Source organism: Wickerhamomyces ciferrii, contig 00187, assembly GCF_000313485.1.
Source record: "Wickerhamomyces ciferrii WGS project CAIF00000000 data, strain NRRL Y-1031 F-60-10, contig 00187, whole genome shotgun sequence".
Lineage (NCBI taxonomy): Eukaryota > Fungi > Ascomycota > Saccharomycetes > Phaffomycetales > Wickerhamomycetaceae > Hansenula > Hansenula ciferrii.
In genome coordinates, this window is record NW_011887553.1 from 1 (window position 1) to 23,105 (window position 23,105).

Consider the following 23,105-nt stretch of genomic DNA (forward strand, 5'->3'; position numbering starts at 1 on the left):
GGATTTGAATTTGGATTGTTTAGCTGCTTGATCCGTTATCGTTGCTCATGATTCAATTTGATGTGTTTGTTAATTAGTTTTTTTGCTGATAATTATTTTTATGGTCTAGATTACATAATCACACTATACAGAATTATATAATCCAATTTTATAAATTACCCAAAATAAACGCCAAATCGAGCCAAATTTAAAATTTTAAAACGCGTAATATTTCCAACGAATTTCTATTTTATAATTCCAAATTTAGAACTGCATTATGCTACAAACGAGCGATCTATATTGCTTTTGATATGTATTACCAATTGGGCTGCATGCATATATTTTACGAGAGGCCTGGGCTAAGGTCAGAAATTAAGGTCTTTGATTCTGAGGTGGTGTCCAGGTGTTTTGGCTGGGAAGACTCGAAATTTTTGGGATATTTTTCAAATCGATACCTTTGAAGTATCGATTTTTTTTCGATTCTGTAACATTCGTTACGTAAGCCATATATTTTTTTTCCCATAGTAAAACTCCCAGCAAAAAAAACAAAATTTCCGTTATATGTGCATCAGTGGATCACAAAGGTTCTATTTAATAAAAGAATTGTTTTTCAAACTTTTTTTGAAGATAAGATACAAGTTATTATTGATTGAACGTAATTCAATAATATCAGATGCTAAATATGATTACATAAGCAGATAATTGCTGATTGAGATATTCATGTATTTAAGAGCACTAAGTTCGAAAGAAGTTAGTGACTAGTTCATGATATAATATCAAGTGACCAATCCATGATTTATTAAGACTTTCGATTTGAATATGTGAATGGCTCGTTTGAAATAAGAAGTTACGAATTTCATGTATTATATAATGTCTAACATGTGGTGTTCTGATGTGTTGCACGCTTTCTCAGCGAAAAAACAATAGATAAGAGGTCGCGTACCTTGGAATGAATGCCTTTAGCATTTTAAATCATCCATCCTTTTGCCTCTTCTAATTAGATCACTCATTAAGTCTCAAAATTTTCAAAGGTCAATATCAAGATCAATATGCCCAAGAAATTTTCAGATGAGCCAGTTGAATATGAATCATTAGGTCGTTATGAATCTCAAGAACATTTGAATTTATCAGCTCAAAGAATAATATCAAGTTCACCATCTGATCATACTGTTATTTTTAGTTTTTATGATGGAAGATTCCAATTATCACTAGCTCAATTGCGTTATTTCACATTTTTAAGTATTGATATATCAATTTTATGGCCATGGAATTGTTTTCTATCAGCATCTGTTTATTTTATTAAGAAATTTGGAGCTGGTTCAAATTTAAGTAATAATTACAGCTCAACTATGATGACTGTATCTACATTAACAAGTTTTGCATTGAATAGTTATTTATCAACAAAACAATTTGCAAATTTTGTTAATAGAATTAAATTAGGATGTTTGATAAATTTTAGTATTTTCATTATACTATCTTTAATTGAACTTTTTTGGCCAACTTTAAACAGTGGAAGTTATTTCACTTTTGTCATGTTGTTAATTTTATTAAGTTCAGTAGGTACATGCTTCCAACAAAATGGTTGTATGGCTATTGTTAATGTATTGGGTCCAATTTATGCACAAGCTGTGATGGTTGGTCAAGCAATTGCCGGTGTTTTACCATCAATTGCATTAATGTTATCAAATTTATTATATCCAAGTAAATCAGATGATTCAAATGGAGGTATTGTTATATATTTTGTTGCAACTTCAATCATAACCTTAATTTCAATTCTTTTATTATTAATTACAAACAGATATAAAGATGATCTTGGAACTGATATTGAACATGAATCACCAATCTCATCACAACAACAACCTTCTGAATATGTTCCATTTGCAGTTTTATTTGATAAATTAAAATTCATTGTCTCTTCCATTTTCACAATATTTGTCATTACTTTAGTTTTTCCAGTGTTTGCATCAAATATAACATCAGTCAATCCAAATTGGGGGAAACTAACATCAGATAACATTTATATTCCATTCATTTTCCTTGTATGGAACCTAGGTGATCTAGCTGGGCGTATGGTCTGTGCATATCCACAATTTGTGATATCATCAGATCGGAAATTACTGTTATATTCAGTTCTTAGGTTTGTCAATGTTCCTTTATTCTTTTTTTGCAATTTATCCAAAAATAAGGGAAATCCAATAGTTGACTCAGACTTATTCTATATACTGTTACAATTCACTTTTGGTTTCACTAATGGTCACAACTTAAGTTGTTGTTTCATGAATGTTGCCAACTATGTGGATGATGAGCAGAAAGAAGCAGCTGGTGGATTCACCACCATTTTCTTGAGTTTGGGATTGGCAGCTGGAAGTATCTTCAGTTACCTTTTTGTGCTTATAATAAGCTGAAAATCCTATTAAACATCGAGCTCACCTTCTTAACATTTGCATTTATATAAACATTTGTTTTCATGTTAATTTATTGAATTTTGTAGTCCTGATATTATGGCTCTACTGACACTTGCTTCGTGACAGAGCGAACATCGCGGTTTTTTTTCTCATGATTGTTTTTTTTTGAAATCTCACGCTTATACGTTTAATTATCAAAAGACCATAGAAGTTTATAAACACTGTGATCCAAAGTTACATTGAAGAATTGGACTGCTGATAGACCTTTTGAGTACATTTTGACACAATACAAAATAAATGAGTACTATATTCAAAAAAGCGAAGAGAAAGAGTGATGGCGGGTTCCAACCGCGAAATGATTTAGGGTATGTACCTTTAGATGGTGTAACTGTTTTAAAGTGATGATTTACTAACAAAGGATATTTTCTTAGCACAAAGAAGTTGAAGAAGGAAAGCCCCAGCACCCTAAGGAGTTCAAGTCCACTCATACCCTCTGATAAACACTTGATGTTGGGCGACACGCCAGAGAAGAAGAAAAAGAAACTAATGAATGAATATACTGCATCAAAACCATTGGGAAATAAAAATAAAATCAAAAACAAGTTTACTCATAATCATTTTCAGGAGATTCCCCTATATAAATTAGTGACACCTTTTGATAACCCAAAAAATCAATTAGTATTATCTGGTAATGGAGATAACGATGTTGAAGTACGAAGAAGGATTTTAAGATTGGAGGATTTTGATGCACAAGTTGATATTACATTATTTGATTTGATACTGTCTTCTCCAACTGAAGTAAAAATGGGTGACAATGAAGTATCATATAGTCAAAGCCCCAAATTTCTGATGAGTACAGATTTCAAGAAAATGGTACTCGAGAATGATGGCGAGGAAGTTTTAAATATCAATCCCTCACAATTGGTCACTGAAGTTTTAATCACAGAGACAAAAACTATGTTCATTTTCAAAGACGATGTCAAATATGGTGAAAAAGAGCTGCAGTGCAGAAGTATATTACTATATCTTGGCTTTAATCACAATAAGAACTTCCTAAAAGTTTGGAATACACTCAAAAGAAAACAAAGGCTGAATGATATTGGATCATTCGAGTTGAAAAACATGGAATTTGCACGAAAATTAAGCTCATATCATTACCTGAACCTATGTAAAATTCTAGGGAACTCTAATAGTCAACAAGGCTCAAGAAATAATTTATCTGGGAAGAACTTCAATTCACTAAACAAAAACAGACCACAAGGTATCAAGAAACCAGCATCAAGAATCAATTTACCCAAATCAGCGAAGGAGAAATCATCAAACCCAATAGGTATATCCTCACCAGCAACTCCTACCCGATTTTATGCTCCAGATCTAGGTTCAGCTCGTTTGACAAGATCAGTTACAAGAACAGAGGGAGGATCAAACTCTCCTGAACCTACCTCTTTACGTCATCCAATAACAATTGACGATGGATTATCAGTAACAAGGCCAAGAAGAGCCAACAGAGGACCAAGAGAAGTTTTCAAGCCATCATTGGTTTATATATTTAAAGATAATTCATATTATAAGATCAAGAATTTAGATTTTCAATGTCTTTATAAGAGTCAATGGATCAATGATACAATGATTGACTTTTTCATCAAATATTTTGCAGAACAAGCCATTGATCAAGATCGTGTTAAAAGTGAAGAATTACATGTCTTTACAACTTTTTTCTTTTCGAAGTTATCAGATAGTATTAATAATTATGATAATATCAAGAGATGGGTTTCAAAAATTGATTTCAGTTCCATCAAATATATCATTGTACCCATCAATGAAAATTTACATTGGTATTGTTCAATCATAGTTGATTTTGATAAAGTTTTACAGAAACATGATAAACATTCCATTTGTAAAATTTATGTTTTTGATTCATTAAAACAAGAACATAAAAATATATTAAAAACTTTCCAAAATTTTATTGTGAATTATGCAAAAGATAAATTTCAGATTGATGTTGATCCTAAAAGAATTGAGCTTAGAACTTCACCAGTCCCAAAACAACCAAATTTTAATGATTGTGGTGTTCATGTTATTTATAATGTTTTCATATTTTTAGAAAATCCTGATCGTTGTTTGAATTTCTGGAATAGACCAGATCATAAAACATTTGAACTTTCTCAATTTTTCAAGAGAAAAGATCGTGAAGAGATGAGAGAAAGATTAAGGAAAACTTTGAAACAATTACAAAGTGAACAAGCACCACGTGAAGATGATTCTGAAAATGATGAACCCGAGCAAGTACCAGATGATGATGATGATATTGTTTATATTGATGCTGAAGAATTTCATGATGGTAAGAATAAAAATAATGATTCAACTGAAGCTACAGAAGATACGCAAGATAATGATCAAACACCAGAGGCTCCACGAAACCAAGATAAAAAGGATGAAAATGAGATTGACCCAGATGGTAAAGTGAATACTGAAGGCAAAGAAGATGATGAAGATTCACAAGAAATGACGAGAAAAGAGAATGATAAAAATTCAGCAAGTTTCACATCAAAAGTTGGACCTAACGGGGCATCCAAATCTTCAACTTCAAAACTAAGTAAAGAACAAACTCCAGTGAGTGATGATAATCCTGATTCGTATCATGAGATCACACAGGCTGATTATAATAAGGTTGGAGATGAAGAAATTTCTAGAGTTCAAGAACCAAAGGTGAAAAATAACAACGATCAAGAGAGATTTTTCTCTAGTGACGATGAAAATGAAAATAGGAAACCAAAAACAATGTTTACTTTCAATTATTCTAAAGATAAGTCATCACAAATATTAAGAAGTTCAAAAGATCATGATTCAATTGAAAATTCTGAAGATGAAGGAAATGAAAATTCCAAAGAATCAAATAATTTGAAATCAGAACAAGATCTTGAAAATATAGATACACAAGAGGATGCACAAAAACGCGATATACATGATGAAAGTTTAATCAAAATTCATTCCACAGAGCCTTTAAATTCTGGATCAGTTACACCTCAAGAGATTACATCTACACCAATTCCAGAAACACCAGTGCCTGAAGCTCTTACACCAGAACCAAGTCAACATATCAAATCTGATAAACCAACATCTTCTCCACCAGTGCAATTTAGTCAGGAATTGATCGATGAAGATGAATTTTCTATTGCCTCAGATCAAAGAAAGAAGGAACAAACACAAGATAGAGATGATGATAATGATGATGTTGAAATGAAGGAGACAATTATAAATCCAGAACCTGGAGCTACTACTTCAAACGATGGAGATCAGAATTATACAACAACAAGGAGAAGATCAAAAAGAGTTATGGGAAGGATCTTTGGAGATGATAGGGGTAATGACTCAGATGTGGAAATGGTCCATGATAATGAGGAAGATGAAGATTTGAAAGAAAAGCAAAATGAAAAAGTTCCATCTGAAGAAGATTCTATTAATGTTGATGACCTGAAAACTGGTATAGAAACAGTGGAAGAGAATTATCCAAACTTGAAAGAAAATCGTTTATCAGGATTTAGAAACATATCATATATCGAGGATGATGGATATTCATCATCACTGTCAGAAGTTGAAGAATTACCAGCTCCTGAGCCAACACAAGAGCAATTAAGAGCTGAGAGACTAAATAGAAGATTAATGAAAAATAAATCAAAAGAACCTGAAACACCCAAATCACCAATCAATGATGATATTACAAAAGAGAAAGAAGTTGTTGAATTGGATGGAGAACCAAATAGACCAGCAAATAGAAGAATATCTCAACAGGGAAAGAAGAAACCAAGTGCAGGATCATCAAAATCTGATGCTTTAGAAATTGAAGATGACCCCCAAGAAGTTACTGCTTCAAAACCAAAAAAAGGAAAAACTGGTTCCAAAACAAAAGGACGAAATCAAAGAGCTAAACCTCAAACTAATTAACGAATATTTAACGAAATACAAAAATCATTTTAAATGAATTTGAAAAAAAATATTCAATTAATTTGTAAAAACCATCTTCTGTATGGCCATTATCAAGCCCTCGTAATTCAACTGAGTCATCTGACTGCGGTCACGGACTTCCATACAAAACCCGCGAAAACTAAAAGTCGGAATTCGAGGGATCTCAAAATGTTCAAAAATCGATTACGGATTACAAAAAGCAGGAAATCAATCCTTATTACTAACTACATCATAACTAAAGAAACTGAGATATACATATTCTTTCAACACAAACCATGCTAGTGACAAGAGTATTACCAAGAGTTACAAGACAAGCAAGTCAAACAATACTGAGAAGCTCTACAGCTGTGCTCTATCCAACACATCTTTTCCAAAAATATTCAACATCAAATGTAACAAATGAAGTTACAAACAAAAGAGCTCCAACATCATTAGGTAACACAACAAGAAGTTTTTTGAATCAAGATGCTCCAGCTAAAATGAACATAATCAATAAGAAATACACAGATGAAGGGAAACTACTCTCTATGGATTTAACAGATCGTGCAGTGGAAAGATTACAACAAATTGTTAAAGAAGAATCAAATCCAGAAGTTGCACTTAGAGTGAATGTTGAAAGTGGTGGTTGTCATGGATTTCAATATAACTTACAATTATCTGATACAACAACCAAGACTGAAGATGATTGTATATTTGAAAAAAATGGAGCAAAATTAATCATTGATGAAAGTTCTTTAAATATTTTGAGAGAAAGTAAAATTGATTATACCAAAGAATTGATTGGTAGTATGTTTAAAGTTGTTGATAGTCCTTATACCACTTCAAGTTGTGGATGTGGTGGTAGTTTTGATTTTGATTTTTCTAAATTGGAAGGTTGAATTATGGGTTAACATCAATCAGGTTTTTGGGATTTAATTTAATTTATTGCATTTTTTATGAATGATATGAACATGATATAAACATTGATAATCTGTAGCTTAGAGAATCAAGCATAAATATATCTTGTTCATTTTGACTTTGATTTTGACTTTGATTTTGAGCTCCATTTTATCCAGAATTCGTGGCTCAACCGATGAGCTTTTCTAGCATGTTCTAAAAAGTATTAAGACTAAAATTATATATAGAAGGCAAAAAACATCCCTTTTTCATTTGCATTGTCTGGTTGTTCTATTGAATCAAATACAAAACTTGCTATTCGAAGATGGGTATCTTTAGTAATTCTCAAGAAGACAAGGACTACACAACCACACAAGTGGAACAAACAATCAATAATCGTTTTGCTTCAAATGATGATATTGCCATTGTTAATGATTTCTTGAATAATCAAATCATTTCACCATTAGGTAATGTTTTGGATCTTGGTGGTCTTAAAGAAGTATTTGGAAGTGGTGATTTCCCATTCAATCAAAATGTTAATGAATTATTGGGTGGTATAACTAAAGGTTTTGGTGAAGAAAGATTTGCCACAGGTTTAAAAGCCTATCCAACTCCAAGTGCACAATTATATCAAAAATGTCTAGATAAAGATGGTTTATCCGTTTGGGATGATAAAGGTTGGTGGAGATGTTTATTCCCAAAGGGTACTTTAAATGGTGATCGTGTCTTGAGTAAAGAAGATGTTTTAGAAGATAAATCAAATAAATATGGATTATTTTTTAATGATTATACTGGATTTTTAGGATGGAAATCACAAATGAAACAATTGATTAGACAAAAAGATGAAGAACAAAAAATTTCAAGACAAAGAGAAAACATCCAGGATATTTATAATGGTTATGCTAAAGATATTTCATTTGAAAATGGTGAACATGATATCATAAGCAGTAGTAAATCAGTTTCTTTTAGAACTTTACCAAATGGTGATGGTGAAGAAATCACTGAAATTAGTAATTATTTTAAAGATGGGAAATCTGAAAATAAGAAGTTTAAAAGATTAATTCCTAAAGATGGTCAAGCTGGTACTATTGAGACCATTTCAGATAATAATGATAGTAAATTATCCAATTGGATCTGGGGGAAATAGGCTAATAGTGGTCAAACCCCTTTATATATATATATGTGATACTTATATAATACTTTTTAATGAATGATATGAAATTTTGAGCATAATGTACACAATATTGGTATTCTCATCGGAAGTATCGCAAACATGAACAACTAAAAATAGTAAACGAACAGCCTGTGCTTAAAACAGCAACGACTTCAATATGACACAACCAAAATGATTATATAAATATCTTAAAAGCCCTAAATTCCTGACAACCTGAACATACAAAACTCACATTTCTTTAAAACAAATATTTCTTCGCTAAAATCATTCCGCAAATCATTCCATTTTTGTAAGAAACACCGATGCCAAAAAATGTCAATATCGAGATCAAATCCAAAACGTCACCTTTTACGTCAACTTCAACGTCTTTCTCCACTGAAATCAACAAACCCAAAAGAATCACCAGATCAATATTACAAGCCATGGGTAGCTATTTTTTAAGAAAGGCAAAGGGGATCGTACTGCTTTTATTCACATCTTTTTTGTTTTGGGCTATTCTTACTACATCAATTCAAGAATTAGATACTTCATTCAAATTAAACAAAATACCTGAAGCCCTTCAAAATAAACATATACAACTATTGATTGCCCATCCGGATGATGAAGTTATGTTCTTTGCACCAACTTTGGTTGAGTTGAGTAAAGCTCGTCATAATAATACCATTTCAGCTACTTGTCTTTCAATCGGTAATGATCAAGGTTTAGGCCCTGTAAGACAAAAAGAATTAGAGAGAAGTTTTCAGATCTTAGGGATTCATGATTATGAAATTGTTAATGATGAAAATAGTTTTAAAGATTCAATGAATATAACTTGGGATTCTGATAAAGTTGCTGAATATATTTTGGAGAAAACAGATGTTGTATTAACATTTGATGAATTTGGTATATCAAATCATCCAAATCATAAATCATTATATTATGGTTCTTTGAAAACCAATAAATCAGTCTTTTCCTTAAAGACCTGGAACTTTTTGGAAAAATATTCAGCAACTATTTATACAAATATTGAATTACTATTAAGAATAATAAGTCTTATTGCACATATTGTGGAAGATCAATTAAAACCTCATGGATTAGATATTTATTTACCAATTGAATACTTGAGGAAACTACATCATGAACAATACCAAAATGTTCACATATTTGCTGATTTACCTTCTTCTATATTAGGTATTGCAGCAATGACAAATGCTCATCATTCTCAAATGGTTTGGTTTAGATGGGGTTGGTTAATAGTTAGTAAATATAGTAATTCAAATGAATTGATACAAATTCAATAGAGTTACAAAAAATCAAAATATAATTATATGCATATAAATATAGATTAATGTGTTTTGTTCTATAAAAGAGGTCTATATATATTCTCACCATAATGAATTCTCATCATCCTCTTCATCATATTCTTCTTGTAATTGTTCAAATCTTCTACGATTTTCTAATGCTTTACTTAACTCCAGTTTATAGATTTCACTTAATTGATCACGAGAAGATTTATCTAATGATATAGTTTTGGATAATTTAATTAAATCAATTGATTCTTCTTTAGTTTCTGCTAATGTCATAACACAAATTTTTTGATAAATTTCTTTCAATAATATTTTACCCTTTTCTAATTTTAATGGTTCATAAAATTTAGAAATTTCTTTTTTACTATGTAAGATTAATTCAATTAAATCGTTTAATCTTCCTTGTTCTTCCAAAAATTGTGATCTTTTTTGAACCATAACAACATTGAAATTTGGTGAATTTGTTTCCATTAATTTCCAAATTGATTCCATAGTGGTTTTATAACTTTCATCATCTTTACTTAATGTTGCTTCAGCCCAATTAAATAATTCTTTCCAAAATAATTTTTTGGATAAATCAATGTTATAAACTGATTGGAAATTTGTAATATATTTTATAGCAATTTCAAATTCATTATTAACAGCAAATGCAGCAATTATACTTTTTAATAAATTATAATCTGGATAAATTAAAGAATTTGAATCAACTAAATTTTTAGAATCAATATTATCAATACCAATACCCCAAAGATTTAATATTTGATTTTCCACTAATTCCAATTGATTATCTCTACCAGCACTTGCTATAATCAATCCATGAGTTTCTAAATTCGGTACTATATAACCAATCTCTTGAGATAATTGATTCATTAATACACCAAAACTTAACATTTTTTCAAAATCTTGTTTCAAAGCTCTTTTGGATAATCTAACTTTATTACGATCTTTATTTAAAACAGTCCAAAACCCAGGATTTGCATTCCCAAGAACTTTTAATTTATAATTCCAATATTTAGAAGTCTTGATGGAATTTTTAGATTTTGATTTCCTATCAAGATATTGTATTAATTCTGCAGCACGATCATATCTATAATTATTTGATTCTAATTTTAATAAGGAAAAAATTTCAGTTATTGATAATTCAAAATTTGTTGCTAATAAACCTAAATAAAATTTTGAAATTGTATATGATGAAGCATAAAGACCTTCCATATTTTCATATTTATTATTTAAATCAAGTGTTATTTTAGAATCATTATATTGATAAATTTTTTCCTCTTGACCATCAACTAATGATGTAATTAAAACTGTTATTTCTTCACGTTGTAAACCTTCAAGTATGATATGATAACTTCTAGAATCTGAGATTTTAGTGATTATTGATAATAATTCATCAAAATTATTTTCTTTATTTAATATATTTCTAATTTGTGAACCAATTTGAATATGTTCAGGTGTAAGTGGGATGGATTTTTTCTTTGTCTCTGTGAATTTAGGTAATTGGAGGGATTTATTTGTTTGTTTAATAAATTGATTCACTGTAAGTTGTTCATGTTTAGATTGGATCAAATCTTCTTGAAGATTTTGATGTTGATTTTGATGAGTATTATGTGCAAATTCTGGGTTTAACACCATAGAGAATTTTCTCTTTGATAAAAGTCTGAATGGACTTCCTTTCGTTATGCAACTCATATGGACATATGACTGAATAATATCTCAAACTATCTTCTAATTTGACTTTATAAAACCACTTCTTCTCCAAAACTTTTCAAATCTGCTTTTTTGATGTCATTTTTCACCTTTAATTTACGTTTCTCGAGGAAATAAATGAAAAAGCGCGAAAAAGTTTTGGGTGAGAAATCGCGAATATTACGTCAGTGATTACAAAGCAGTATAGAGATATTTCATTTATTGATTCATAAGTTCCATAAGTTTCATTAGTTTCATTATTTCACATCAAATATGTGTTTATACTCTGTAAAGTAGCCCTACTTGGATTAACTTTCTTTTTCTCTAAAATCTTAGCTAAATGCTTTTTAATAGTGTTTTTGGTAACTATTGGTCTTTCCAATACTGGTTCCCACATTGTATTAAATTTTGTTGTCAATTGTAATAATGCAACAGCAGGTGATAAATCTGTACCAGTTTCACAAAGAACCAGGGAATTACCATTGAACTGGGAGGAGATTGTTTCAACATGTTTCCTTAATTCATTTGAACCTTTTTTATCTGATGATAATTCATATCTATATGTTTTTTGTTTGGAGTCATCTTTTAGATTTTTAAAATTAAATTGCTTGGATAATAAAATGATTACATCAAATTGTAATAATGTATTTGGATCAATATCATCAACAACTTTACCAATACTTAAATCATTAGTCAATGAGACAACATCAGTGGATGATGATTCATAAGAACTTTCCAACTTTAAACCTTGAATATATTCAATCAATTCATCATCATTCTTAATTTGTAAATTTAATTCTAATTCTTCTTTATGTTGCCATAATAGATCAGGCGTAAGATTAAATGACCATAATTCATGATCATCAGCAGCACCTTGAACATATTGATATTCTGCAATTGTTATACCAGATGTTTCATCATTTAATTTCTTTCTTAGAGTAGTTTTCCCATCATCAGCTCTAAAACTTGCAACACAATTAATTACTGGTATGAAATCTTCAAAAATTGGTGGTTCAAATGGTAATGATAATCCAGGATATATCCATAATGGTCTTATATATTTCCCTTGAAATTTCTCAATTAATTTATTTTTAGTTATAAGACCTAATTCTTCCACTTGTTTAGCAAAAATTGGAATTAATTTAATAATTGAATTATGTTCATTCTTGGAGATGATTGATGGTGGTACAAAACACCAATTATTTGTCTCATTTGAACCAAACATGATATAATTCAAAACAGCACACCAAATTGGAATTGTTTTAGAAAGAGCATCAGGCATAGTTTTACCTCTTCTTGTTGAATCCACAATAATTAATCCATTATTTTCCAACATTAAATCCAAGAGATGGAAATTTAATCTTCTTGTTGAAAAAGACCATTCATTTGTATGACCATCTGTTGATTTAAAATAAGCTGTATCTTTTCTTAAATGAGGTGCGACGTACCATAATCCACAACGTTCATTGGGTATTAATGGTAAATTATAAGATTCTTGAACTTCTTTAATCCATTCTGAATCATAAAGAATTGAATGGATTCGATTTCTTGTAGATCTTATGTTACTTTTCAAGCTTCTTTGTGATGTTGAATTTTGTTGTATTGTCATAATAATAAGCGTGAGCCTGGAAAAAACACAAAGATGTGACCTAATGGTATGGAGGTATACTTGTTCAATGGAAGCTTATTTTCATGAGTATTATTGTTTAAACTGATCGAGGTTTAATTTTTTTCCAAGATGCGATGGGTCTATGAAAAACTTTTTCTACACTAAAATGTGTCAAGTTTGGTGGGTGATTGAAAATGGGATACTGGGATAGACCTGGCCTTTTGATATATATTGCCCCCATTCAAATAAATGCCAAATATTCAGTTTGACTAGTAAACGTACTCCCTGGACATTTCATGGAGATTGGATGATGCAGGATAAAGTGGTTTAGAATGTATACTGCTCAAGATAGAAGTTAGATCAGTTTAACTAAGTCTGTATTAACTACATAGTTAGTAAAGTAATTCAAAGCTATGCTCACTGCTCAGTCTCAAACACACATCACAGAGACACTGATAAGATAGCCCAACTCTATTATTTTTTTCTTATCACCATACCCAGCTCATCAACTCTTTACTATACCTACAATCTACATAGTACAACCCCTACAACCTACAAGACACAAAAAACCGTTCGTGTCAAACTTCAAACATCCCGCAAATACCAAACTGTTCAAACTGTTCCTGTTTCAGCCTTCACTCACCGTCCAATCAAACTCACTCAAATTCAAATCAAAATTCAAAAAGTACTTTAAATATTTTCTAAATGCACAATTTTGCGGATAATAAACTTTTATGGTCAGATCTTCACGTGATCCACATAGTAAGTTATCGGTCTTAATTTTATGAACAACTGATTTATCTGTGACTTATGCTTTGTGTTGGCAGTTGGATCTCCGTTATGTTATTAGTGAATCCTGTGATTTATGGATTTGGCTCAAGTGTATAAAAGGATGGTGGTTCCCTCATGGTTGGTTAGAATGTTGGGTATTATATATAAAGTATTAATTACAATTACAATTACAATTACAACTCACAATGCCTTTAACTGATAAACAAAAAGAAATCATCACTGCTTCTATCCCATTCTTAGAATCAAATGGTGTGGAATTAACTGCCAACTTCTATGCTTACATGTTGGAAACTTATCCAGAAGTTCGTCCTTTCTTCAACAAGACTCATCAAAAGACAAAATCTCAACCAAAAATCCTTGCTTTTGCTTTAGTTAATTATGCTAAAAATATTAATGATTTAACTCCTTTATTAGGTTTTGTTAGACAAATTGTGGAAAAACATGTTGGTCTACAAGTTACTCCAGAACAATATGATATTGTTGGTACTTGTCTTTTGAAAACTTTAAGTGAAATGCTTGGTGAAGCTGCCACTGAGGAATTTATTGAAGCTTGGAAAGTTGCATATTTTGATTTAGCTAATATTTTAATTGGTTTAGAAAAGGAAAGATATGCTACTGAATTAAAAATTGAAAATGCTTGGTTAGGTTTTAAAGATGCTACTGTTTTTAAAATTGTTGAAGAATCTGATTCAATTAAAAGTATTTATATTAAAGCTAATGATGGTAAATTACCAAAATTCCAACCTGGTCAATATATTACAATTAGATTAGAAACTGATGATGAACAATCTTTACAATCAAGAGAATATTCATTAAGTAATGAATATAATGATTTAATCAGTCAAGAACATGGTTTAGATCATTATAGAATTTCAATTAGAAAAATTCCAAATGGTATTGCATCAAATTTTATTCATAATCATGTTTCTGAAGGTTTTAAATTACAAATCACTTCACCATATGGTAAATTACTAGAACCTGCATTGAAATCAATTGAAGAACGTACTGAAGAAGTTAATAAACCAGTTGTTTTCTTTGTTGGTGGTATTGGTATTACTCCTTCACTTTCATTAGTTGAATATTTCTTAAGCAGAGGGAATGATGTTAAATTGTTTCTTTCAAATTCAAATACAACTTCAAGACCTTTCAATGATTGGGTTTCAACAATTGTTTCAAAATATCCAAATTTATTACAAGTTAATGAATATATTTCAAAAGGTGTTGAATCTAATTCTAAATTAAATTTACCAACTGGTTCAAACTATAAAGTTCATGATCGTCGTATAAACACTTCAGATTTATCATTCTTCACAAAGGAAAACATTAATGATTATAATTATTACTTAATTGGTCCATTACCATTCATGAAAGTTATTCAAGATGATTTAAGTGGTAAAGGATTAGATGTTTCCACAATCAACAGTGAACAATTCGGTCCAGTCTCAGTATAGTTCACTAGAGACTCTCTATTTATCCTATATAAACCCTGTATATGAATGATGATTTTGATTTTAATTTATAATATTTAATATATTTATGAAATTTTTAATATATGAGTAGTCTCATATTATCTATTATCTAGTCCCCAAAGTCTCTCGATTCTTTATCTATAGTCCCAATATAGTCCCACTTTTTGAGGTCTACGCGACTAAAAACGGTGATGCTCATCACTTTAAGTCCGCTCCGAGTGATGAGCTGAGTCAGGAACAGGGGAAAGCAGGGGAAAAGGGGTAATAATGGTGGCAAAATGACCGAATAAACTGGTAATTATATAAATGTGATCTAAATAATTGTATTAATTTCATAAGATCAACACATTTCCTAACAAAAACACCCCCATATCCCCCCTTCACTACAAGTCCCCCAGATCTCCACTGACTCGGTTCAGTCAGCACACCCGCGAAACCAAAAACTGAAATTTCGCGCTGAAACAAAAAGAAAAAACCTGAAAAGTTAAAACCGTTAACAAACAAACTCAAACGGTTTATTGATCTGAAATTCAGGAACTTTGATCTTGTGGGTTTTAACTTTTTAAATCTTTACAGCTACTTTATTATTGTTGGAAGGTGGTAATAGTGATCTTGGGTTATTCATATTATATTATTGGTTATCTCACTTATCAGTCTAGATCTGTGGTTTTCACGTTTCCAGTTTTTTTTGCTTTTGTGGTTGCTTATTGGATTGCTGGTATAATAGATACAAAACAAAAAGATTTCAATATATTTCATATCAACCATCAACTCTTGGGAAGAAAAGGGGTTTAAGAATCATGTCAAAAGTGCTTTATCTTGATACTATTTCTGATGTCAAGACTGTTGATGAAAATATCAAGAGATTTAGCTCTTTAAATCAATCTGTTGTTAAACATTTTAGAAATTTATCAGATTTAATAATTTATTTATGTGATGTTGGTTCTTCAGATTTAGATTTAGATTATCCTTCAGTTTTCATTATAAATGAACATACATTAACAAATAGAAGTCGTGTTTTACACGAAGGGATACAGAAAACTCCTTTGAATATTTTACCATATGATGAAATTTATGAATTATTAAAACATCATTATAAACATTTTAATCCATTAATTTATAAATTAAATGAATTTTCCATTACCAAGATAAATAAAGTTATTGATGATTATCATAAAGTTTTAAAAAATAGAATACTTCGAATGAAATCTTGGACTGGATTAAATAATGAAAATACTAAAAAATGTCCTTGTTTACATAGTATGACAAATTGTTTAAATACAATTTTACAAAAAGATTATCAAATTTCAAACAAACTTATAAATTATGTCTCATTAATTAATCAAGATATAGATTTTTTCAAAATTTTATCATTACCAAAACCATTGGAATATTATTTATATTGTATTGGTAATTGGGGGTTTATTGCTCAAGAATTAACTTGTGATATAACTTATTGTGCTTTCCAAATTTTTAAAATTTCATTTGGTATTATCAAGGATAATGATTCTTTATTATTAAAAGATAATGAAATTTTCAGTTTCCTTTTCAGTCTGAGAGATTCTTATCGTGGAGGGAATAATTTCCATAATTTTAGACATGCAGTTGATGTGTTACAAGCAACTTTTTATTTCCTTTTAAGTATTGAAGCATTACCAAAATTCCCTTATTATACAAATGATTATCAAATTCATCCAAGAGATCAAATGAATTCAAATTATAAATACCAAGGTAAACAAGATTATAATCATGATAATTCATTATTACATCCAATTCAAACTTTAGCTTTACTTGTTTCAAGTATTGGTCATGATGTTGGACATCCAGGTTTAACAAATCCATTTTTAATTAATAATGAATCTCCAATTGCTAAAATTTATTCAAATCAATCAGTATTAGAACACTATCATTTAACTATATTTCAAGATATTTTATCTTTCCATTGGCCATCTTTTTTGAAAAATGAATTTACAAATGAAAAAGATTCACCTTTAAACACAAAGACTATGCAAATTGAATCAATTTTAGCCACTGATATGGCTAATCATTTTGAATATCTTCATAAAATAAATCAAGTTTCAGAATTATTAGAAAATCCTGAACAAAGACCATTAATTAAAGATTCTTTAAAACATACAAATGTTATTTTATCATTAATTATAAAATGTGCAGATATTTCAAATGTTTCAAGACCTTTATTTATTTCAACAAAATGGGCTGTGGTACTTGGTCGTGAATTTTCAGAAATTGCTCAATTAGAAAATAATTTAAATAAAGGTATAAGTGTTGATGAATTAGATGATCCAAGATTAGGTCCACATTTCCCAATAACTGTCAAAGAAGCTGTTGATAATAATCCTTCATTACCAAAAGGTCAATTATTTTTCATAAATACATTTGCTGAAGCACTTTTCAAAGAAGTTTGTACTGTATTACCAGAATTAAAATTTAGTTCTGAATTGGTTCAAAAAAATAAACAATTTTGGGAAAATGTTGAATCAGATTCAATTGATTTATCAACAGTTGGTGAATATATTTGAACAAAATTTATTAATAACCTTGTTTATTTTTTTAATTAAAGAAGTAACAACACTCCATGTCATTCATTTAGATATTCATAAAGAAATTGATAAAGAACAATGATTAACATTAACAATTACACAAACACATATATACTGTATTATATATAAACTCGTCATAGATATCTACATTTTGTTTTTAACGTGCTATAATGAAACTTGCAATTAAATATTATAAAGTTCAAAATTGTAGTTGATCGGTATTCTATTAGATATAACTTAAGATAAATAGGTACTACACGAATCAAAGGATCAAAATACAGATATAGTCCATTTTAATTCAATAGCATCTATTGTATATAGTATATAAAGAGTACATAATATTTTATTCCTTTAAAAACAAAGGAACAAACATAGAGAAAGTTTAGAATGTGTTGTATAATTTTTTTAAAACCATGAGGTCTAAATCATGCAGATAATGCACCAGTTTTACCACCAGCTTCAGCATAATTATCAGGATCTTGTTGCATATGAGCCAATCCATAATATGAAGTGGTCATTGTATTCCCTGGACCAACTCCACCAGCACCATCTGGACCTGTTGAACTTCCAGTTATTGAAGCAGAAGGACCTGAAGAAGCAGATGAACCTGAGGAACCTGAAGATGTTGTGGAAGTTGTATCTAACCATGATTGTGATGGATAAACTGAATGTGACCATGCTGAAGAATATGATGATGGCCATGGTTTATGGAATTCAGAACTTGATTCTATCAGAATATTTGTTTGTTCAGGATATGGTTTATAAGTTCTAGATTGTGATGATGATGATGAACTTGATTTTGATGGGATTGTGGATTTAATTGCTTCGATATCATCTTCTGAAGTGTATTTTATTGGTGCTAATGATATTTCACGATCTTGTAAATCATAAACCAAATATACATTTCTAAGGAAATAATCACCAAGTATAATTTCATCACCTTCAAAAATTCTTAAGAAACATTGTGTACCATTTGAATTTGATTCACCAACTGCTTCAACTGGGAAAATTAAATCTGAAATATTCAATGGGATTAATTGTGATTGGAAATTGAAATAAAGAATCTTGGATGTATTTTGTAATGAACATGGTAATGAATAATAATAATCTTGTACAGTATCTAATGTTGTATTTTCATCAATTGATTTAATAATATTTTCCAAGATTTCCTTTGGCATATTAATATTTGTTGAACCTGTATCTAATAATCCTGTATAATTTTTATCATCTGGTATGGCCATATCACCATTGATATATGGATCCCAAGGATTTGCAACAGAAATACCATCAATTGCAACAGAAAGTGAATTACCTTCAGAAAGTGGGACTGTTATTAAATCACCTTCATATCTGGCATGATTAACACCACCAAATAAGATTGAGACATTAGCATAAGAACCATCTTCTTCATCTGGTTGTGATTGAGAATATAATGAATAAGCATTCTTATTGATCAACCCGTCATCTTTTAATCTTTGTGGGAAATTCGAATATGTATATGTTGTTGGGGAATAACGTTTAATATTTGTAGTTTCTCCATCTGTTAATCCAATACCGAAAACTGAACCTGTAACGTTATAATCATCAGCAACTGCAAAATAAAAATTCTTTAAATCTATTTCACCCCATTTAATTTCATCATAACCCCAAGTACCATTAGCAAAAGTACCATCAGCATATTCAATTTTAAAAGGATCAGCAAATATATTTTTGGACCATGAAGATGAATCATCTTTATCGAATGTTGAAACATTGGTACAATAATGTAGTTCTTTATCATCAATCTTTGGTAAAGCTTTATCTCCACTTTCACTAACACTATCACTTGTACTATTAGAATTACCTGAAGTTGAATTATAACCGCCAGCAGTTATACCAGAAGATGTTGAATTACCAGAATCATCACCACATTGTTTATTCTTTGCCCCAGGAATCCACAAATCTGAAGAACCAGTGTCTATATGAACTCTGATCTCTTGACCTGGTGAACCCAATGTGATGTTTGTGAAATAACCAGAGATCTCATCTGTCATTTGTTGGTCATAAGTATCATCATCATCATCGTCATCATCTCTTTTCCAATTGAACAAGTCTGTTAATTTTGGTAACTTGAACAACTTGAGCTTATACTGCTTCGTCACATCCAACTGGACCACCCCGTCTATGGCCACTGCACTTGACACCAGTGCCAACAATGGTAGATAGTGTAACTTCATCTTTCTCTTCAACACTGTCTTTGCAATAACACACAGCGCTTGAGCTTTAGTTCTCTAATTCTCTATGAGTCTATCCCCATTGCAAAACAGAACCATTCTTGAAACAAACTGGCTACCCGCCTTGTTAAGTATCTGAATTCTGAATTCCTCTGAATTCCTTTGATGTTCACGATCCTCAAAATCCAAATTCTCAGCAATTGAAATCCAGGTGCTTGTCAAATTCAAACAAGCGAAGTTGAACCGAAATGTAAACAAAACTCGAATCTGAGATCTCAAAGGCACACCAGATTGAACATTGTGCACGCTATTTTTAGTGTAAACACAACAATCAGCATCAGAATACCCACCAATTGAACAAACCAACAACACTTCATGTTCTACTTATACACAACATGATCGTTCTTCTCTCAGACACTTGACAGTTGAATTCTCGTCTAATTCGATTCTACTGCAAATGTGCATCCAAATTAAAAAGATCTTCAAATTATCCAAAAATTGCACGCCAACTTTAAATCGCAATCGAAAACTTAAAAGCGCGAGTTACACATAAAATTTAAGCGCGAGTCACTTTGTTACCATGGAAACAAATATACTGTAACACTATTGTAACTATGTAGTTGGTATAACTACGCCAACCTTAAATTTAAAACTTTAATTTTATATAAGTAAAAAGAACTAAAATGTATATCTATTAAATTAATTTTAAAATACGGGAAAAAAGGCATTTTGATAATATAAGTGGATATATCATGATCAAATGATAAATATCTATAGAATCTATTCTTTAATCTCACCTTTTTCATATGAATTTTTAACAATTTCAAAAGCTTTTAATAATTTCCCTCTTGCTCCCATTGCTGAAACACCTTTTGCTTCTAATTCTTTATCATCAAGATAAATCAACTCTTTCCAATGGATCGATTGTAAAGCTGGTGTATATTTATGTAATCTAAGAGCTTTTAACCAAGCTGGAACATCAGCTAATAATTTAATACTTGTGATTTGTTTTGGGTTTATTGCAGGTGATCTTGGTGTTTGTTGTTGATCTTTTGGAATTTGTTTATATGGTGTTGAAAATTCAGATTGTGAACCACCAAGATTATGATTATCATTCAATGATAAATTCTTAGTAGCATTATTTAAACTTGCAATTCTTGATAATCCATCATCACCTTGATTAAAACCTTGATGATTCATTCTAGTTTGTGACCTTTGTTTATTTAAGACCCTATTAACAGAAGGTGACATTGTAACATTATCATAATAGTTTATATTACGTTGTGGTGGAGGTACAGACATTGAATTTCTATTTTGATAATTTTCATCTTGATGTTGATTGAAAAATCTTTGTCCTGCAACAGTTTGAAATCCATTACCATTATTTATAGATCTTCCTCTTTCATCTTGTCCTGTGGATGTTTGACCTTGTTGTGGTAATGAACCTGGTGTATTTAATCTTTTTTTATTAGAATCTAATTGTGCTCGACTATTAATTGTGGATAATGCAGATAATTTTAATGCATTACTATTATTATAATCATTATATTTGATTGGTGTTTGAGTTAATTGTTGTGCTAAATTGGTGATATCAAATGCACCTTGTTGTTGATTTTGATTTTGATTTTGATGATGTTGAGAATTAGATGATTCTTGTGATGATGGATTAGGTTCATCTAAATCAAATCTAGAGGTCCTGCTCTTTGATGGTGTATTTGTTGTTTCCCAATCATTTCCTAAACCTGATAAATTTTGAATATTATTATTTCTATTGAAAATTTTGGAACTATAAGGATCAGCAGATCTTGGTCTATTATTACTTAAATCATTCAAATAAGTTCTATCAAATGTTGAAGTGAAATTTGGTGAAAATGCTCTTTGAATGTTTGGACCTTGGTTTGGTGACCATGGTTGTGAAGCAGATTGTGGTTGAGGTTGACTTAAAGTTGGTTGTTGATTTGAACCACTATTTAAAACAGCATCTAAAGTTAATGGTTCTTGATTTGAAGATTGAAACAAAAATGATGATTGAGTTGGAGAGCTAACATATCTTTGATTTTGTGCTTCATCAATTTTAGTTTTAGTATATGATAAAATATCATCAGGTAATGTAGGGATTAAATTATCAATAACAGTTCTATATTGATTTGAATTTAATGTATTAATCCAACTAATCAAATTTGCAACATCATTTTTGAAAGTGATTGAATCAATTTCCATAGAACTTAAAGGTCTCTCTGGGACATTTAGTGGATGATTTGATGAATTGAAACCCTGTGCACTTAATGGACGATTATTCAAGAATGCATCATTATTATAACTAAAATCTTGAGCACTTAAAGGTCTAACATTCCCAAAATTTGGTTGAGGGTTTAATAATGGTGACATGGTATCTTGTGGTTCAAATGCATAACGAGATGCTGGGGGTGATAATAATGCCATAGATGAATTTGTACCTGGTGATGTTATAGTATTTGATTGTCCAAAACCAGGTTTGAATGGTTCAGGTGAAAGAATTTTGGATTTAGCTTGAGGTGATAATAGCACTGCACCTGGTTGAGCTCTCTCGGTAGATGGTGAACTGATTGTATTGAGGATTGATTCCTCGATGGCTTGTTCAGTCTGTTCTTGACTAGGGTTTGACATGATGAAGAATTGATTGACACCTTTAATATAGAGACAAAACCGACCGAAATAAGAATAAAAAGAGTATCAATTCAATCAATGAAATATTACTCTTTGTGAAGTACTAAGTCTTATTCTATTTTAAAACCAGAAAACAAAAAAAGACTTCAAAACACACAGTGAAATTTATTACCTTTCCTTGAAGACACAATCCTTTTTTATAAAAAAAAGTAACCTAAAAAACACAATTTTTTTGAATTGAAAACACTTCCTGAGTCACGAATTGAACAAGAGCAAAAAGAGATACCTGATCTATAGCGGTTCTCCCTTGTTTACTACCTAAGCAATTTAATAGCCTCTTCCAGAGATGAGCTGTTCGTTTTAAGAAACTTAATGTCCAAAAGGGCCTTTACAGATTCCAGATTTCTTCTTTTTAAAAATTTAACACTTTCTCGAAAAAC

At 30.4% G+C, this 23,105-nt stretch overlaps 11 protein-coding genes across 11 annotated transcripts; 7 read left to right on the forward strand and 4 right to left on the reverse strand.

Moving 5' to 3' along the window:
- Positions 1 to 1,028: 1,028 nt before the first annotated feature.
- FUN26 (nucleoside transmembrane transporter FUN26) lies at positions 1,029 to 2,384 on the forward strand (the record flags this gene model as incomplete). The annotated part of the gene is made up of 1 exon (XM_011274550.1): positions 1,029 to 2,384. The coding sequence occupies one exon, from the start codon at positions 1,029 to 1,031 to the stop codon at positions 2,382 to 2,384; it is 1,356 nt and encodes a 451-aa protein (XP_011272852.1).
- A 546-nt stretch (positions 2,385 to 2,930) lies between these two features.
- Positions 2,931 to 6,329, forward strand: ULP2 (SUMO protease ULP2; the record flags this gene model as incomplete). The annotated part of the gene is made up of 1 exon (XM_011274551.1): positions 2,931 to 6,329. The coding sequence occupies one exon, from the start codon at positions 2,931 to 2,933 to the stop codon at positions 6,327 to 6,329; it is 3,399 nt and encodes a 1,132-aa protein (XP_011272853.1).
- Positions 6,330 to 6,625: 296 nt separating this feature from the next.
- Positions 6,626 to 7,228, forward strand: ISA2 (Isa2p; the record flags this gene model as incomplete). Its single annotated transcript, XM_011274552.1, has 1 exon — positions 6,626 to 7,228. The coding sequence occupies one exon, from the start codon at positions 6,626 to 6,628 to the stop codon at positions 7,226 to 7,228; it is 603 nt and encodes a 200-aa protein (XP_011272854.1).
- A 323-nt stretch (positions 7,229 to 7,551) lies between these two features.
- Positions 7,552 to 8,373, forward strand: MPM1 (Mpm1p; the record flags this gene model as incomplete). Its single annotated transcript, XM_011274553.1, has 1 exon — positions 7,552 to 8,373. The coding sequence occupies one exon, from the start codon at positions 7,552 to 7,554 to the stop codon at positions 8,371 to 8,373; it is 822 nt and encodes a 273-aa protein (XP_011272855.1).
- Positions 8,374 to 8,702: 329 nt separating this feature from the next.
- On the forward strand, positions 8,703 to 9,680 carry GPI12 (N-acetylglucosaminylphosphatidylinositol deacetylase; the record flags this gene model as incomplete). The annotated part of the gene is made up of 1 exon (XM_011274554.1): positions 8,703 to 9,680. One exon carries the CDS (start codon positions 8,703 to 8,705, stop codon positions 9,678 to 9,680), a length of 978 nt encoding a protein of 325 aa, XP_011272856.1.
- An 84-nt stretch (positions 9,681 to 9,764) lies between these two features.
- On the reverse strand, positions 9,765 to 11,321 carry BN7_4855 (uncharacterized protein; the record flags this gene model as incomplete). Its single annotated transcript, XM_011274555.1, has 1 exon — positions 9,765 to 11,321. One exon carries the CDS (start codon positions 11,319 to 11,321, stop codon positions 9,765 to 9,767), a length of 1,557 nt encoding a protein of 518 aa, XP_011272857.1.
- A 316-nt stretch (positions 11,322 to 11,637) lies between these two features.
- RIT1 (tRNA A64-2'-O-ribosylphosphate transferase) lies at positions 11,638 to 12,984 on the reverse strand (the record flags this gene model as incomplete). Its single annotated transcript, XM_011274556.1, has 1 exon — positions 11,638 to 12,984. The coding sequence occupies one exon, from the start codon at positions 12,982 to 12,984 to the stop codon at positions 11,638 to 11,640; it is 1,347 nt and encodes a 448-aa protein (XP_011272858.1).
- A 977-nt stretch (positions 12,985 to 13,961) lies between these two features.
- YHB1 (flavohemoglobin) lies at positions 13,962 to 15,227 on the forward strand (the record flags this gene model as incomplete). Its single annotated transcript, XM_011274557.1, has 1 exon — positions 13,962 to 15,227. The coding sequence occupies one exon, from the start codon at positions 13,962 to 13,964 to the stop codon at positions 15,225 to 15,227; it is 1,266 nt and encodes a 421-aa protein (XP_011272859.1).
- An 818-nt stretch (positions 15,228 to 16,045) lies between these two features.
- Positions 16,046 to 17,785, forward strand: PDE2 (3',5'-cyclic-nucleotide phosphodiesterase PDE2; the record flags this gene model as incomplete). The annotated part of the gene is made up of 1 exon (XM_011274558.1): positions 16,046 to 17,785. The coding sequence occupies one exon, from the start codon at positions 16,046 to 16,048 to the stop codon at positions 17,783 to 17,785; it is 1,740 nt and encodes a 579-aa protein (XP_011272860.1).
- A 446-nt stretch (positions 17,786 to 18,231) lies between these two features.
- Positions 18,232 to 20,022, reverse strand: BN7_4859 (pepsin-like aspartic protease; the record flags this gene model as incomplete). The annotated part of the gene is made up of 1 exon (XM_011274559.1): positions 18,232 to 20,022. One exon carries the CDS (start codon positions 20,020 to 20,022, stop codon positions 18,232 to 18,234), a length of 1,791 nt encoding a protein of 596 aa, XP_011272861.1.
- Positions 20,023 to 20,799: 777 nt separating this feature from the next.
- VTS1 (Vts1p) lies at positions 20,800 to 22,665 on the reverse strand (the record flags this gene model as incomplete). The annotated part of the gene is made up of 1 exon (XM_011274560.1): positions 20,800 to 22,665. One exon carries the CDS (start codon positions 22,663 to 22,665, stop codon positions 20,800 to 20,802), a length of 1,866 nt encoding a protein of 621 aa, XP_011272862.1.
- Positions 22,666 to 23,105: the final 440 nt, after the last annotated feature.